The following is an 18,053-nucleotide window of genomic DNA, read 5'->3' on the forward strand; positions in this document are numbered from 1 at the left end:
CATGGTTTGGATGTCAATTTTTATAATATAAAGGGAATCTCATTATAAATATACCGAGGAATGGACCCTGACTCCCGCTAAAGCCAGCAATATGAAAGCAACCAGGTCTGAATTTCAGTTGATTATTGCAGAATCTTATCATCTGCTATATGACGTACCATTTTCAGTTCATACAGAGATGCCCAGAATTATGTGAACCCAAGCATGTCCAGATGCTGTCGCGGAAAATTTAATAGCACCGATTGCGTAATGACTTTCAAATGAAGTGTCCCACCTACCGTTCAAACTGCCTCCCATCTGGATGCAGTTTGAACGGCTCAGGAACTAAACGCCCATACTGGGTTCCGTTCATACTGGCCCAAACAGGAATAAAAAGGGAAGGGATCTTCTCTTGCATGTAAGTGAACACCCTTATCCTTGCTTCTCTCATGAAATTGCAAATGTAAACTCGTGACAATCTCCCTCTCTTTAGTTGTCACCCCTGCACCGTGAACATATAAAATGTTATTCTTGTCGCTTATCCAGCAACATTATGATCCCTGAGTATTATCAACCGAAGAAGAATGAAGCCTGCTCCCTCCACCACAAGAAGTTCGTAGATCTTCAATTGTGTTTTCTATAGTCCCTTTAATAAAAGGCAGCATAAGCAGAACTCATGGGATACGCACCTCACCCCAAGCCCTCCAGTACGCATCTTCCCTAGAGCCAAACCAGTGATAAGCAGTGCAATTTTCACAAGACGAAAAGGGTCGCCATTGTCAAACGGTGCAAGAAGGGATGCGACCTTGCCAAAAAAAACCATGGTTGGAAGCATAATGGCTTATCCATATGCCGCCATCCGTTATTGTCGCCGTTTCTGCACCGATTAGGAAAGAGCCCTTCCAAGTTGTTGTCGTGTTCAGCAAGCTTCCAGGACACTTGGGTTGTGATGGTGGAAATTCTCTCCAACCACTCGCAACATCCAGTGGGTCTGGCAACTCCCATTATGCATTCACATGAACAGCAACCCCCTATATCAGTAGGAACAAAGTCGCCTCGTCTATTTCAAGCCCTCTTTGATGCGATTCAACGTATACTTTTGGGGCCTCGTATATCTCGAGTTTCTATCGGTAGTATAACTCCCCGTCCTGAAGATGTTTATTCCATAAATCGAATCGTTGTGACATGTAACCAATTCTCTTTTCACCCTGAATGTCTTCAGTTCTCTCCTGTTTCAAGGCTCCTTTGAGCAGGAAAGAGAACTCATGGCGTGTCCCCATGGAAATTGAGCCTATGACAGTTTCGTTTTTGGCAGAAGTTTCTCGTGGGCCTTCCAATCTGCCACAACCAAATAGGCCAAACAGAACGTCCAGTTTCTGCTAACAATGCGACGGACAGACATAGAGAGACAGGCATAACTTGCGTTTTGAAACAACTAAAAATTTCAAGTGCTTGCCCCACTTGCAGTGTTCCACCTAAATCTCAAACGTCATCATAGGACCATTTTATTTACAAGCAAGCATAGAAAATCTAAACCACTTCAAATAGAAGTGGAGAAGAGAAGGCGTGGGAAAGACAATGCAGTTGAAACTTGAAAGTCACAATTAGCAAGTACATGTTCAGCCATTCCTCAAAAGCCAATACAATCAAACAAACTGGACTCAAGTGAGGAATCCTAATTGTGCCAATTGTAATATATACATCTTCAAGTAAACAACCTCCATATCGCCGCTCAAAGTTGCTCTCAGTAAGGCATTGAAATGGAAGCCAGAACAAAATATCCCACAGTAGCACCTCTGCTCAATAAAAGGCAAAAAGAACCTTTTAGTTGGCCTTAGCAGTTTCCCGTACCATTGCAAGCTTGGCTAAGAAACCACATAGTTGAAGTAAAGAACCGACACCATCACAAATTCTCATGTGTGCAAACCCAGTTTCCTGTAAACAAGTAGCAAGAGGCCCATGTGAAAAAAAATGTTGAAGTTCAAGCTTTTAGCTAAATAGGAGAGGGTAGCTTCAGCAGTACCTTTAAGAACTCTAATTTCAGATATTCGGCCATATCATAATTTTTTATTATACGGAAAATTGTGGTGATGATATCAGTAGGAGAATAACCCAGATCATAAAGTTGCTTCAAACCAGAACAAGCCTCATCAAATTTGCCATCCAGAATGTTCTTTATCATGTTCTTGACATGTAATGGATGAGGCTGATCACACACCTGAAACCAGTCATCAAAAACTTGAGCACAACAAATTGAAAGTTATAGAAATATCAGTTAAAGAATACGATAAGAAATAGAAAACCTTAAAAACATTGTCTTGATTGACAAATCTGAATCCACTGAATGTAGCTTGTAAATTGTTCAAAGCCTGCCGCATATCACCATCAGCTGTAAAGATAACAGCTTCAAGTCCTTCTGGCACATAAGGTACCTTGACAGACAGGAATCAGGAACACAAAAACTACATGCTTAGTCCACAATATTTTTTTCAGTCATAAAATCAATGCCATCTTCAAACATAAAAGCATCATGTGAGTAAAAGAAGAAAGCAGACAGATGAGAAATTAAACTGCTGCTTCAGACAGCAAGCCCATTGCAGTTAAAGGCAGGCGGCAGGCTTGAATTCCATTAATCATGAAAAGTCATTTAACACTAGAGATGGTATACTTCAAATTTTCATTCGTTATCATGAATATTCACAAAAACAAAAAAAAAATCTTCAATGTTGCCTTCATACTAATATTGTTATTGGTACCATACTAAAGACAGTCTAATTTCTTGCACTTGGAATAAAGATGTAAGACTAAATTTTGGTTTATCATCATGAATTTTACACATGAACAAAATACTTTTTCTAATTTTGTGCTTCATTTTATTATTATTGTTCTTATTATTATTAAATTAGTATTACTACTATTACCAGAATTGCTGTGATAAAAGTTCGACCTCACACCAAGACCATTAATCACATCTAAAAGGAAAAGAAAGGAAAGAAGCCAACGTATGAAGTTTAAACTGGTTCCATTTAGGTAAAAGCCAAAAAGGACTAAAAGTAGTCCAGAAATAAAACTTGATGCCTTTTACATAATACCTTTGATGGTACAAGGAGGCCTAATATCATTGTTGCCACTTGTCAGAATCAATTCAGGAGCCAAACTAGTGAGGCTGCCAATTCGGTGAATCAGTATATTCACCAATTCTACTGAATCAGTTGGAATATGTGAAAAATAATAAAAAAATTAATTAAAAGATTAAAAAACATTAAAATTAATTGAAAACAAGAAAGTTACTTAAATAATTTAAAACCAACATATAGCACTCTTGAATCGGCAACAGAATCGAATCATTGTAATAACACTGCCTACTATAGTACCACAGACATAAGAAATAAATAGAAGGTTTATGCATTGTACCTTCTCAGCTTCAACCACTACCATGAGTCGCCCAAGAATCTCTTGGTCTGACAACCTTGTGAAACGAACAATTGCACATCTGCTCTGGATGGGTTCAATAACCTTGGAAGATGTGTTGCATGCAAGGGCAAACCTCGTAGAACTAGAGTAAATTTCCATTGTCCGACGCAATGCCTGTTGTGCTCCTGATGTCATGCTGAAATTTTGACAATCCATAAGACGCCACTAGCTTCAGAAAATTTTTGCATCTAAACACACACACACACACACAAAAGAATACAATGCACCTACAGGACCTACACTTTTTATTGAAACTATGAACCTTTACTCGATCCTATTGGCAACCAAATTAGCCAATCAAACACCACATGCATGTATTTACCTGTCTGCTTCGTCCAAAATGATGATCTTATGTCGACCAGGCGGTAATGTTACTTTCTTTTGTGCAAACATCTTGATCTTGTTCCGGACGACATCGATACCTCTAGACAAGCATGGAATTTGCTAAACATGTATTCAAATCAAGAGAAAATGCAAAACAGACAGTGTGTGGACAAGACAGTACCGATCATCTGATGCGTTCAGCTCTAGAACAGCTTCCTTAAAATTTTCACCCAAAAGCTCATGAGCAAGAGCCAGAGTACTCGTGGTCTTTCCAGTCCCAGGGGGTCCCTAGCAACCAATAATAAAACATAAAAGAATGAACAACCACATAAATATAATAGACAACATACTTCAAGAAAGGAACAACTATCGTATAGAAATAAAATTCCAAGCAAAAGGGATTAAACTCCCAACCTCCGATAAATGAGGAATGCATTATGCAACGCCAACTATTAAAGAAACCATGTTGATATCTCCAAGTTCTGTCCATGTATCGAGGAAGTAACTTTCATGAGGCAACCCCAAAGTTATCATGAACATGTGTAATAACGTGATAACCCAAAAGAAAAGCTCAGTAAGCGAACTATATCAGATGCAACTTGGTGGTATTACAGATGAACCCGCGGATAACATCTACCAAAGGCAAGAACATTGTTTTTCGATCACAAACAAAGAATGCCCAACAAAGAATATACGACAAACTGCATTTTTTTAGAAATTTATGCGATTTTCCTCTTGAACAGTGAAATAGGCATTCATCACAGAACAAAAACAGAGTCCATTCCATTTTCTAGGAAAACCAAAGAAAGAGAAGAAATCGAGATTGACTACGAGAAGACGCGAACAACATCAGGATATGGGAGAAAACCTGATGGACCAGAGAGAGAGAGAGAGAGAGAGAGAGATACCGCGAGGATGATGTTGGGCATATTGCCCTCACGAGCGATGACCTGCAGCCTGGAGACGGCGTCCTGGTTTCCGACCACATCAGCCACCTTCGTCGGCCGATACTTCTCCACCCAGGGCATCTCCGACGAACCCATCTCCTCCTTCCTCTCTCGTCTCCGGTTTTCCTTCCCTCCTCGTCCTCCAATCAGCCCGTTTGCCTTCTCCCACAAGCCCTAAAGCCCAACCCAGGCAGCCTCCCGCCCATTTTTGGAGGGAAAAGTAGAGAGAGAAATTGAGAAAACAGCCCGCCGGTCTCCCATGCGGCAGGTTTAGATCCAGATCTAAATCCAAATTGATTATTTATGAGTGTTATAAAAGATCAGAAAACGAATCAAATTAACCTGGCCACTGATCCGCTTAGCTGAATTAGTTATGAACCGATGAAAAATGTCACTGTTTTATTAAAAAGCACAAAAACAAATAAAATTTAACATAAAAAATTATACAAAAAAATGAACGGATAACATGCAACTCCCCAAAAAGGTTTGGAACCAATTCCAATCAAATCAGCCAATTCATGCAGCGCCTCATCTCAACTCACCTTACCTCGCAGCACCCGCCCTTGCAATGACCATAACAAGAAAAATAATGAAGATGCATTATTGTTTTTAATCTTAATTGTCAATATTTCGACCGTGATTACAGTAAATGAAGATAACGTGAACATATTAAAAAGTATTTACACTTGATCTTAGCCAAAAGACAGAGAAAGATATTATCAAAAGGTATTACTTTAGCATAAAAATCGACATTTTCCAACAGCAGCTTTAAGTGGTGGCACTGCGACAGCGGAATCACCCCTTCTCTATGTCCCTGAGTTCAAGTTCAAAGCTTGTGTTGAGGAGTACACCATCAACTAAAATATCACGCAACTACCATTTGTAGTTTGGAGCATGAATTAGCCAATTTGAAGCGAATTGTTTCAGTGGTACTATCTACAGTCTCTTTTCCCACCCACCACCTTATTGCTACCTCAACTTCTCCTGGAAATGCATTTTGGAAGAAAGGAGAAAACAAACCCAGTGATTGCTTGAGAATCTTACGTCTGGATATTTAACACCTGACCTCGTTCAGGACGATTTACATATAACAAGTGACATCTAAAAGTTAAATTAAATCAGTCGTTCAGTCATTTATTAGGAAAACAATCACCACAGGCAACAATTCAATGCTTCTTTCCTGATTCCTATAAATTTGTGTGGCCAACCTTCTAACCACCACGAAGCTGAGAATGATATAACAGCAGAGTTGAAAAAGATGCAGTGAGACGCTGCAGTAAGAGCCCCAAAACACACGTTTACACTACAGTTCCAAACAGCAACCAATCATAGACAGCAAAAAAAAGAATATATATTATATATTTATCTCAGAATTACACTGCTGCTCTCTTTGAAAGCTTCTTCTGTGCCGAAAGAGCTTTGAGCAACCTGTTCTCCCTATTCTTGGCCCTTCCATTTTGTCCTGCTCCACGGGAATGGTTTCTGAAGGCTGAGATGCATCTCTATTTTCATCCTCCTGGCACTCAAGTGAAGAGCAAGGGCCATCGTTGCATGCACAAGATGGGATGGTGACAGATGGGAATGGGCTGCATGAGACTGTACAAAACATATCCGATGAAACAGATGCAACTCGATTCTTCCGGAACTCAGATCTACAAATGTTGGCAGATTGTGGTGCACAGCCATGAGTCTGAAGCATGCATGGTGTACAGAAAACAAGAGAGGAGCTCAACTGAAGGTCCTTGGTAGGAGAGCAGGGTAACTTGATGAAAGAAACAATTCCACTGCGGCAGAGGGGACAAGGAATTGAACCAGGGGGACTAACTGCATCAGATGCCACGCTGTTGGTGGAGCAGAGATAAAGGGCACACTTGACGCAAAATTCGTGACCGCAACCTAAAAATTTGAGAGAAAGAGCTCTTGTTAGTTCCAACCGGTCATCAATTAAATAGCAAAGGTAAAGTAACTTCTCTTTTTATTTCTCGTCTGTCATCAGCCCAAGCTAACAAAACCCAAGGGAGCCAACAAAATTTGAAGAATAAAGATGAAAAACTGAAATCAGCTGAATTAGTTAAGTTGTACTTAAGCATCAGGAATAGTTAAAGGGTAACTAAAAACCACGCAATGCATGCCACTATCAGAATCATAATTATATGATTACATAACAATTTGGCACATTTACCATTTCGGGACAAATCTGGAAAGGAATGAACACAACTAAGGGCTAAATTACTGACTATGACTGCATCCTACACAGTTTCACCACACACTATGATCACAAAACTCCATAGAGGAAAAAAATGGCAAAACCGTTTCAAATTACAGAAGAGGAGTTGAATACCTGTGTACGTGTGTGGCAACTAGGATTAACTAGTTTCATAAAAAAACAGTAAGAATGCAACATGTAAGCTAGTTTGTAGTGAACCAAAACTAGCATTGAGTGGGGAACAATGGTGCCGCAATAATAATCCATAAAGGTTGCCAAGAAAAGAATTCAACATAATCATAGTTTTCTGAAACGAGTAACCAATACAGTAGATCACAGGATCTTACATCACAGCAGATACAGAAATTTCACACAAAACAAGCTCTTCAGTGTGACTCTGGAAAAATGAAGTCGTCTCATCTCATGCAAATACTTCAAAGACAAACAGTTGTGATATCGAGAACCAGATAGACTGACCTTCAGCAGCCACAGAACACGCTTTCTCCAAACAGACAGGACAAAGATCACCATCATCTTGTGAGGCGCTTGCAGATTGCAACCCATATTCTCTGCATTGATGAGCTGGTCAATGGTGCATCACACACAAATGCGTATATGCATATAGATATAATTATGCAGCCTTTATGGTGAGGGCTGACCAAACCAAATTTGAGAACATATGACACATTTTAAGACAATATTCAGGGAACCGTGTCTCCCAGCCGGCACTGATGATAATTTGAGACTACTTAGGAATTAAACAATATCATTTAAAACACTCATACCATGTTGATCGCTATGGTTAGACTTGCACATGGAAACCTTCGTTTATTATCTTCTAACAAAATGAGATAAATGTCCCTGAAAAAAGAAAAGGGATTGAAAAATCTTCGAGCTTCTAAATCTCCTAAAACTTGAAAAAAGAGAACTTATGAAATGTTTTGAAAATTATCAGAATGTTTTGACAATATTATCAGCTGGATTCAAAAGGGCAATAATATTGCAACATTTTCAAAATATCAAGTAGGATAAAAGATAAATAGGGAAAGTGGACGCAGGGAAGCAAGCATTAAAAAAATCATATGGTGCAGGAAATAGTATATTTTTATAAAACAATTACATGTGTAAAAAGGAATATCATTGGAAAGAAAGAATAAAAAATCCAAACAAACCAAAAACAACATGAAAATGAAGAAATATTGAAAAGTCAATAAGGAACAGATCTGTAAATTTAAGATAGAAACATATGAAGCTGTGTGGACAATTTTAAAGCCTTATTGAGGTCAAGGAAAATAATGAAAAGAATGTGAGAATCAGCTAAAATGTGCAAAAAAAAAAAAAATTGTCAAGTAGGTCTCCCCATTCCAAAGGAAACAAGTCCCCTGCAAACAAGAAATTTTATCCAAGCTTCCCCCTTGGAAGGAAGCATGGAGTATCTCGCTTCATAGTCATGCCTCCAGGTAAGCAAAATTCCTCTTTACCCTTTAGTTAGAAGCCTCTAGTATCTATGAGAATGACTGAAATATAATGACTTACAAATGAATTTGAATAACATAAACCAACACCACAATCATGGCAGGCTGCCAACCACAGGTAAAGGAATTTAAAAAATCCAGTCATCTTAAAGGTTTGTTACACCCACCTTGCAATGATCATTATGCTCAAAAGAGGTACTGCTAGATATTTTGATGGAGTAAAAGTTGGAATAATCACGTCAGAGTTGGGTGCTAACAGAGGCTCTAAAGAGTGACGTCCCCATAATCTGGCAACATCAACTGGTAGCCACCTGTTTGAAAAGCAAGCATATTGTAGGTATGGTTGATTAGAATAATTATAGATAATTGTCTTCTTATTCCATGGAAGAAGTGTAAGAAATTACCCATTGCAGTTCAACGCAATTCGGCTAGCACCTTTTGAAATAAGAACCTAAAAGCCAGGAGGTCAAATGGGACAGATCTCAGACAACTAAGAATATCCAGATTGAATATCTACAAGAATCGCCATTGCTTCAAAATGATGAGAACTGATTTGGCAATAAATAAATAAATCAAGAAGTAAAGGATAACCTTACCTGGCAACACTTCAGATTTCCCCCACATGCAGCATAATGTAAAGGAGTACTTCCAGCACCTGAAAAAATGAGAACTGTTAGCAAACAAGATAAGATCATAATGCAAAACTGACAATGAATTAGTAATGCAGTAACTGCACTTGAACCACACCTATCAAATCCATCGAGGTACCATAGTGGAATGTCACTGCTGAAACACTTGCATTTATATCAAGTAACAATTTCACACAATCAAAATACCCATGTAGTGCAGCCACATGAAGAGCTGTTATACCACCATCAGCAGCCTTGTTTACAAATTTGGAAAGGGCACTGCATCATATGAAGAGAATATACGAAGACTGAGAAATTCATCAGAACTTATAAGGTACTGTAAGCAGGAAACTGAAATTACAAAAAAGAGAAGGTAAAACAAACACACATCAAAAACAGGAAGAGACTACGATTTTTTGTGTATATTAATATGCTATGCATACACCTGAAACTGTCAAATAAAAGAACAAACAGTATCTTGCGAAGTGACCAAAAAAGCTTCACCAACAAGCAAACCATTCAGCAAAAGCAACAGTGAAATCATTGACAAACAGCATAGATTCATAACAATGCTATTGGGGACAAAAGAGGGAAGAAAGTATGCCTAAATACCAAATAGACAAGCATGAATGACATACTTTTTATCATATTTTTGCTTCATTGAGCTTTTGTCGCTGCATACTGGAGAAGTGATCAAATCATAGGGCTCACTAGGAATATAGTCAGAGACAACAAGTCTTATACACCTGGCATGACCATTAACAGCAGCAAAGTGCAATGCTGTTCTACCACTAAGGTAATCTGCTCTAGTTACCTGAAGGAACAGAAGTTTATGATTAGAAAATAAATAAAAATATAAAAGAGGCTACAAATAGATGATAGAAAACAAGAATCTTCAACGTAGCAGGCTAGCAGATGGTCTAGAGACCCAAGTGCGGACGGTAGTTACATTGCATTTGTATAAGAGAAGAGTCTGGACCACTTCCCAGTGCCCATATCGACAAGCATGCATCAACGCTGTCTGTATGATACCAAAAAACGAAAACAAAAAAAAAAGACAGATTAAAACGACAGACTAAGGTCATTTCTACAGGTAAAACAAATGACTACACATACACACAATAAATCAAGTTATTCTGTTCCTAAATTTCTGAATAACATGGATGGATGAGAAAGTCAATTCTAGTTTTGCAGAACATTGAATATTATTGCATAAGAAATGGCAATTGGTCTTACTACCCAATAACTCTACAATCACCTCTTAATTTTCCATATAATACTATATCGTTAATTTCATGGACTCTTTCTACCAAAAAAAAAAAATCATCATATAACCAAAATAACATACATAAATTAGAACTCTGTGAATACGGAACCTATCCTGGACAGTATTATCAGCGGATCAGAAATCCTCTTTCAACAGACGTATAATGGAAATCAAATTCTTTACAAGCGTTTGTATCATCTTGTCTGATGGCAGAAAGGTCGCGCTTACAGCATTACTCGGAATAACATAGGAATTAAAAGTAACCTAATGCATTCCAGAATCTGGAGGAGTTGTTGTATCAATGCTTAGTCCACAAAGAAAGCGAACAAGGGGAAATCAGAAAGATGGGATCACCTGACCGCAATAGTTCCTTGAGTTAACATCTGCTCCATGTTCAAGCAACAAGTTCACGATCTGCAGGAAACATAATTAAACAAGAAAGAAAAACATATCCATTTCATCTAAAGAAGAATGACGATTATATCACGTTGACGATCATGACGTCGATAGAGAAAGAAAGGAAACCTCATTGTGGCCTTTCGCAGCAGCAAAATGGAGTGGGGAATTGAGGCCACCGAATGTGGAGTATTTAGCGAGACAGGGGTTGAATTCCAGTAGCATGCGAGCTTCAATAAGATCGCCATCTCTAGCAGCAGAAACCAAACGCTCTCCAGATGCAGAACAACCAAACGAATTCCCCATCACCTAAACTATAACCGGCTGACTCGAGTGCCGCACAATCGTCAAAATCACCAGAAACGCAACTCAGACATGCACTGTTTCAATCAACTCAAGCACAATTTGATAAAGCCTTCCTGCGGATCACCAAGTTAAAGCAAGACCCACCACAGAATTCCGTCAAAAACCAAACTCTATACAGCAGTTCTCATTGATGCCATGAACTCAAACTTCGCCACGAAACCATAAAATAGACAACAATCCACGTCAGAATAACGACAGATTTACCAAACCCATCCCGGACCGACACGAATTCCCACAGAATGACCAAGAAACCAGAAAACCATCTCAGAATTCCACCAAAACATCCAACCCAAGATGAAAAAATGGCCACATCCGACTTCAACGAAGGAGAACATGCAAGAACGACCGCAAATCATTCAACCACAGATTCCAACCCATCATCAATCGACTCTTTGAAAACGACCATCACAGGAAAACGACTGTTCCGACCAAAACTGGAACCAGATTTATTTCTTCCGTGTAGGTTTGGACCTTCTTGGCTGGAGGAAATGAGTCCAGCGTCTAGCAACTCTAGGTCAAACCCTGTATGCGTGGGGAGATGATGCAAACGGAACCCAAGACGACAAAGAAAGTTGGAATCAGAAGTATAACTCCCGATTGCCGCTCTCCGGCGTTAGGGTTCGTTCGTCAATGACATCTCTCTCTCTCTCTTCTATCTCTCTCTCACTTTTCTCTGTGGGTGGTGGTGGCACAATTTTTCAAAAATTAGTCACCAATGGGACGGAAGAAGGTGGCCGAGGCCCGAAAGATTTACTGTCACGAAAACTCCGAGCCACCCCTCGCCCTTCCTCTCTCCTCTCGCCTATAATTTCCAAGCCACACGGAGAAATATAGGATGAAGAAGTTCTGATAGAAATGGAAGGTAAAAGCTGCCCAAAATAGAGAGTTCCCCAAATTACATTCTGGCCTCCGTATTTCTCAAAATTGCAATAAGATGTCAACGGCATAAATTAGACGTAATACTTTCTGCAATTTTACGACTGATTATTAATGGATTCACTTTTGGTTCAAAATTGACGATTGGCAATGATAAAGACGACATGATAAAGGTCAAACAAATTAAGAAGAAATTTTTTGGCTTGCCAGTTGGCCAAGTTTATAATTAGAATTGGAATGAGACATACCCGATTTATATTTAAAAATAGATATATAAGGTTAAGGTATATATTACTATGAAAAAATTTAGTTTCGTATTAAACATAATTGAAAATCTTTAAAGGTAAATAGAATGGTTGATTAAATGATTAATTGTTTTGATTCTTTTAACATTTGTAGAGCAGGCAGGTTGAAATCTGCCGAATGGAAAACCATAGATTGGTGTGGGAGCAATCCAGTTGCCAAACTGGGTGGGCTATTGTCAGTTCAACCAAAAAAAAAAAAAAATACACATTTTTTCCACGCATTTTTTATGATTTGGAACAGCCTACTTGCCTCATTATTCAAAGGCTTTTATCAGTCTTATTTATGCTTGTTGTTTTGTCTGATTCAAATATTCAGCAACGTGACTCATTTGCTTTATATAATTGGAGAACAACTCGGTGGGGCTAACAAAGATCTAGCTGTTTGGGTGAAAATCCATTCTATTATATTCTATATAAGATATTCTTACCTACTCAACCTATGAACAGGGAATTAAGCCAGATTTTTTTTTTTTGTTGTAAGGCACTAAATATGTAGCTCACAAATTTTTAATGACCATAAAATAGTGACTAAGATGTAGTGGGTCTATTCTATACTATTGATTCTAAGTTACTAAAAAGGATGAACTAAGCCTTTGTAACTGGTCAGGTCAGAAGTTTGTATAAAAATAAGTCTCTAGTTCGATTTTGGTGAGTGTTATGTTCATGTGTCTTAAGGTGGTAGGACACGGTATCAAAATTAAATGATACATTATTGTTATCACTGACACCGATGCATTCTAGGACCTCAAATGCAGGAAGAATTGAGGGGCCTTCGGTCCTCGTTTCGAGCGGTATCAGAACTCCTCGCAGAAAGGAACATGTGACTTTCAAAATCTGCAGTAAAATGTTGTAAATTTCAGCAATCATGGCTACGGAACCGAAAGTGGGGACATAAGGGACGGCGAGAGGAACTCAAGCGGGGAATCCAAAGTTGAGAAAGAGTGTGAAGTCCAAAGCACTAATCATGCTTCGGCGTAGGGATGTAGAGACAGTTGTGATTTTGGAGAATCTGAACAGATGGAAAATTGGATTTGGTCAATTTTGGAACACAGGGGAATGCAGAACTCTAAATGTATGACTGTTGCCCATTTATGTCTCAATACTTTCAAGCCGTAAAGAAGAAAAGGTGAATACAATGACAAATATAATGTGAGACTTTCCTTTATGCTAAAAAAGGTATGTTATAAGTATACGGCTTTTCTTTTTTTTTTTCATTAAGAGATATGTCGGTCACACGATCTTTCTTTATATAATTGTTTGAGAGTTCGTTGACATTGTTAAATAATTCACGCACACTGTCTCACTTTAGGACTGGTAATCCTTTTTCTCTCGGTCCCTATTTTACTTTCGTTCACTCATTTTTCTTTTTCATTTTTTTTTCTCTTGTAATCTCTTGTAAGATTGATGAATTTTAGATTTTGCTCATTATTTATATATATAAATAGAGAGAGAGAGAGAGAGAGAGAGATTGAATGATGACTCTTAAAAGGTTAGACATTAAGGGATTACCCAACAAAGCGGTCTTCAATTTTATGTGTTCTTTTTAATCATGCATTATTGTAATACCTTCAAAAATTTAGTCTTATATTAAAGATTGTGAAACCTTTTTAAGATTTTATAAATGAGTTGTTAAATGATTTATTGTCCTTATTCATACTTCTAGAGAGTGGTTTGAGATTCATCTAGCTAAGGCCCTGAGCTTAAAGTGGATTGAATCGTTACAGTGGTATCAGAACACAGTTTAACAATCTGACCTAGGGTTTCACAGGTGTAGGCTGCATCTTATGATGTCTTCCAGTAATTTGTTAAGCAGGTCAGCATCAAGGTGATCTAAAAACATATGTTCTTAACCAAATTGAGATCTTGGAAGTGAGTTCTAGATCAAGCATGAAGCATAAAAACAGAAATATTAGACCCATTTCACAATAAATTTTTTTCCGTTCAATACATCAAGCTAGATGAAAGGAACTTAATTCTACCTGCCAAATTTCTTTTCTTAGTAGAGGTCCATTAACGGATCTACCAAGTTGACACTATATCATGAATTCTAAACTAATTTTAAAAGATTCCCTTCTTTTTTTCCAGAGCTGGATGAGGCCCTTCACAGGATGCAGAAAAGAGTCCAAGGATGACGAAATTGAGACCTAAGAAATCACAGAGACGATGCTCTTCCCTTGGGCAAAGTCGTGTTCCTTCTGGCTTCCTTCTGCGTTACTGTAGGCTGTTTCACCTAACTTCTGCCTACCGCCATTCCAGTAGCATGACGCCATGGACGTCAGCTGGAGATCATTTCTTAGGGACTCGAAACTTCGAATTTGGTGCATTCGATACTTGATCTGAATCGTTTAGACTTCGTTCTTACTCTCTTTGGGGTCCATATCACCTATAAACTTCAGCTAATTCGTCGTTCTGCCTGACCTTTTCAAGATTGCTGAAATTGTTTGGATCATAATTTAGTTTTCACCGGAGTTTCAATTAATATCGCCGGTTCAAAATGAGATTCTTGACTGCAGAGTTGCTCATCTTATCAAACATTCTGCCATCCTTCCGCAAACTAAAATGACAGTTCAGTAGTGAAGGGTAGTCTACCATCTCATTCACTTTCTACCAGCTCTCCATAAGGATGGTTTATGCCTTTATGTAGAGGCCCACTTCAGCTTCTCATGTCAATCATAATTCTTAAAGATTATCATTTATAATTTTGGCGGTTCTGTGACACACCCTTCAACTTGAGTGTCGTTCATGTCACCATTTACCTTATAAATGAGTAGTACTCATGAAAATCAAACTGATGATGAATTGTTAGTATTGCACTCAGGCCGACTAGCTATTAAAGATTGGTGCAAGATAAGATGAAACGATTGCCTCCTTGAGTGTTGAAGAGAGAGAGAACAGGAGCGAAAAGTCCAGTTTCAAAATGAATTTGAAGAACTTCATCCCTACTTGTGTTCACTTGTATATGTGCACCCGCGAGTGTGTATATATATATATATATATATATATCAACTTGATAACCTGCCATTCAGAGATAAACCCCAAGCGAGTCCGAACCATCATATGTTATTCTTACAACATCTAAGAAACGCTAGAGTTGCAGATTGGGCACTACAGTAAGCTCTACATATCAACAGCCTTCACCCTTGGCAACGCTAAAATTTTTATCTAAGAGGCACTCTTAGTTACATTTTCAAATTTAAAGGGGTGCTTATATGCAAAAAAAAGTGAAAACTAATGAAGTATCTATGTATAAATAAAACAAATTCTATGGGCTGGTGTGGGCAATTGCCCACAGCAGAATTTCCCACACCAGCCACAACCTGGCTCTGCCACTGCCCTTTACTATTTCCTTCTTTCCTACCCTTTGCCCTTGATGTCTACACCATTCAAAGGATCTGCTATCAAGGGCTAGATGCGTTTCTTTTTTAATCTTTTAGACAATGTTATCTTCTTTCATCTTTAATCTTGAAGATATATTTATGTTATTCGCTTACGATGTGATATGGAAGAATTGATTATGGAAGTCCATGTATGATTGCTTACTCTTGTGGAAAGGCTCGCAAGATCAGGAGTCCGATAATTCAACCTTCAGAAACACGTGCATTCAGGCTTGATCTTGAATAGGATCATAGCAAGAGATCTTCTTTCATGTTCATGATATATTTATTTATTTTTACTTTTTTTTTTTAATCAAATGTGTGGCCTACCATCAACCATGAGTGCTGGACTAGCGTAAGCCACTTTACGTTAAAATACCAACTGCATACTTTCCGGTGCATCTTTTCTCTTATAAAAAATTAATGCTAGTGGACTGTCAGTTATAGTGAGACAAGAACCGCATTTAATAATATCTTTGCTTTCTCATAATTTGGTTGGTATTCATTGAACCAACCAACTAGCGCATTAGTTATGTGAATGATAAATTCCTGACTTTGTTCTTAAGCGATTGAACCCTGTGAAGGTTTGGACTCATGCCCTTATCACATTAGTTGCAGGTCCCTTTCATTCGGTATGAGAAACGTTCATGCCATTGTAGACTTGGCTCTCTCCGAGAGTGACGTCCCCTTCCAATTGACTGTTTATCACCGGGTTGCGTTTGATTACCACAGACTGGAGATCCGCTGTGATCTCAAATCCTTCGCTGGGGGTTGATGCTGCTGCTCAGTCTGTGGATTTCAGCTATCATTGATTTCAGATCCCCTTGGACCTGAAATCCGTGGGAATCAAACACAATAATGTTTCAAATCGTCCATGGAGATTGTGTTAAAGATACAAGTTTATGATGTATTGTGCAGCAGATACAGAAAGAGGCACAGTATCAGACTCATGACCACTCACTTTTGAACAGACTGTACAGCTTCGATAAGGTGTAAGCGTACGTTCTATGAATAGAAAGATCGATATCAGGGCTGTTACACTTGCCAAAGGGGGCTATTCTTCCACAGTTGAACAGTGGATGGATAGAGATCCCTACCTTTTCTGAACCAGAAGAGAAATCCACTCTTGAATTGTCATGGGAGCAGCAGTAACACCCCTTGGCTGCTTCCCCAAGTTCAGAAGTAGACCAAGCTTCGGCATACATACGATGGTAGAGCTAGAAATTTCTGTCTAAGAAGCACTATTACTTTAAATTTTAAAACTTACGGAGAACTCATAATAAAAAAACTGAAAATTAATGAAATATCTATGTGTAAATGAAGCCAATTCTGTGAGCTGGTGTACGAACTGCCCACAGCAGCAGCAATGCGGTTTCGCCACTGCTTACGCAAAGAGACCACCTACTGTAAGGGTCGTGATAGGGAGATGAAAAAATTCTATACTTCTGAATCACAATTCCACCCTCTGTGACAGAATCTTCCTGAATTTTGATTCTGGAATCAAATTTCTTTACTTGGTAGCACAATTCTCATTTCATCAAAAATAAGAATTTTCATTCTAAAATTCCGCGATTCCAGCCTCATCAAACACCTCTTAAGAGAAAATCTGAGTAATAAAAAGAACATTTCTTCCAAAATACAAACAAAAGAATGCTTCTTTCTATGATGAAATATTTTAGGTTTCATAGAATTGCCAATCCCTTTTAGTTTCCTTACTAATATTTCTTATCCAAAGAAGTTATACTAATCAGATTGATTACAGAGGGATCCCTTCTTCACCAGTTGCAGTAGAGTGATGCATTTAATGGGGTCCTGTCGAATATTGTAGAGCCTTCCGTCAACTAGTAATTGTTTTAAGGGATAAAAATTTGTTTGATAATTCAATTCAATTCACTTACTCAATCATCTCTCACGTCGCCGTGAGTGTATTGTTCCTGAATACCTTGAAAAATACTCCTTCCTGAGAGCAGCAGCAGCAAAAAAAATATTTTAAAATTAATCTATCTATCTTTTGTAAGATGCCGACAGTCAGGACAGCTGCCAGAGCCTACTCTACCAAATCCCTTCTTTTCTGTGCTGTGTGGTCATGAGATGACGAACTTGGCTAATTAATTTCTTCACAGACAGTTAAGTCACATATCATATAGCCCCCTCTTGTGCCTCGAGCAGAATCCGAAGGTAAGAACAGGAGCCGGATCGACAGTATGACGCACTATGATTTGAAGCTTCATGTACGCACAAGAAATCCACAGAGTTTTTGTGGTCATCAGAGCTTCACCGTCATTAATGGCGCCAAAGAAGCGTACATGTAAGAGGTAATGTGAACAGTTTCTGCTTAGGGTTGCTAAAACGATCAAGCTGGTCTTGGAGGGGTTTAGGGTAATGATTTGAGACGGGTTAGTAGGTGGTCAGTTTTCATTTCAAGTGTCTGAGGC

The 18,053-nt window shown here is 38.5% G+C and overlaps 2 protein-coding genes across 2 annotated transcripts; both read right to left on the reverse strand.

Moving 5' to 3' along the window:
* Nucleotides 1-1,548: 1,548 nt before the first annotated feature.
* On the reverse strand, nt 1,549-4,978 carry LOC116260308 (replication factor C subunit 2). The gene is made up of 7 exons (XM_031638543.2): nt 4,686-4,978; nt 3,959-4,065; nt 3,776-3,877; nt 3,394-3,589; nt 2,283-2,411; nt 2,003-2,197; nt 1,549-1,914 (listed from the first exon to the last, which is right to left on the reverse strand). The coding sequence occupies exons 1-7, from the start codon at nt 4,818-4,820 to the stop codon at nt 1,804-1,806; spliced, it is 975 nt and encodes a 324-aa protein (XP_031494403.1). The 5' UTR covers nt 4,821-4,978; the 3' UTR covers nt 1,549-1,803.
* Nucleotides 4,979-5,826: 848 nt separating this feature from the next.
* LOC116260306 (E3 ubiquitin-protein ligase XBAT33) lies at nt 5,827-11,896 on the reverse strand. The gene is made up of 10 exons (XM_031638542.2): nt 10,827-11,896; nt 10,656-10,715; nt 9,984-10,055; nt 9,673-9,848; nt 9,153-9,313; nt 9,002-9,060; nt 8,810-8,856; nt 8,573-8,716; nt 7,408-7,499; nt 5,827-6,620 (listed from the first exon to the last, which is right to left on the reverse strand). Exons 1-10 carry the CDS (start codon nt 11,001-11,003, stop codon nt 6,079-6,081), a joined length of 1,530 nt encoding a protein of 509 aa, XP_031494402.1. The 5' UTR covers nt 11,004-11,896; the 3' UTR covers nt 5,827-6,078.
* Between the last annotated feature and the right edge of the window lie 6,157 nt (nt 11,897-18,053).

Source organism: Nymphaea colorata, chromosome 9 (genome assembly GCF_008831285.2).
Source record: "Nymphaea colorata isolate Beijing-Zhang1983 chromosome 9, ASM883128v2, whole genome shotgun sequence".
NCBI classification, from domain to species: Eukaryota; Viridiplantae; Streptophyta; class Magnoliopsida; order Nymphaeales; family Nymphaeaceae; genus Nymphaea; species Nymphaea colorata.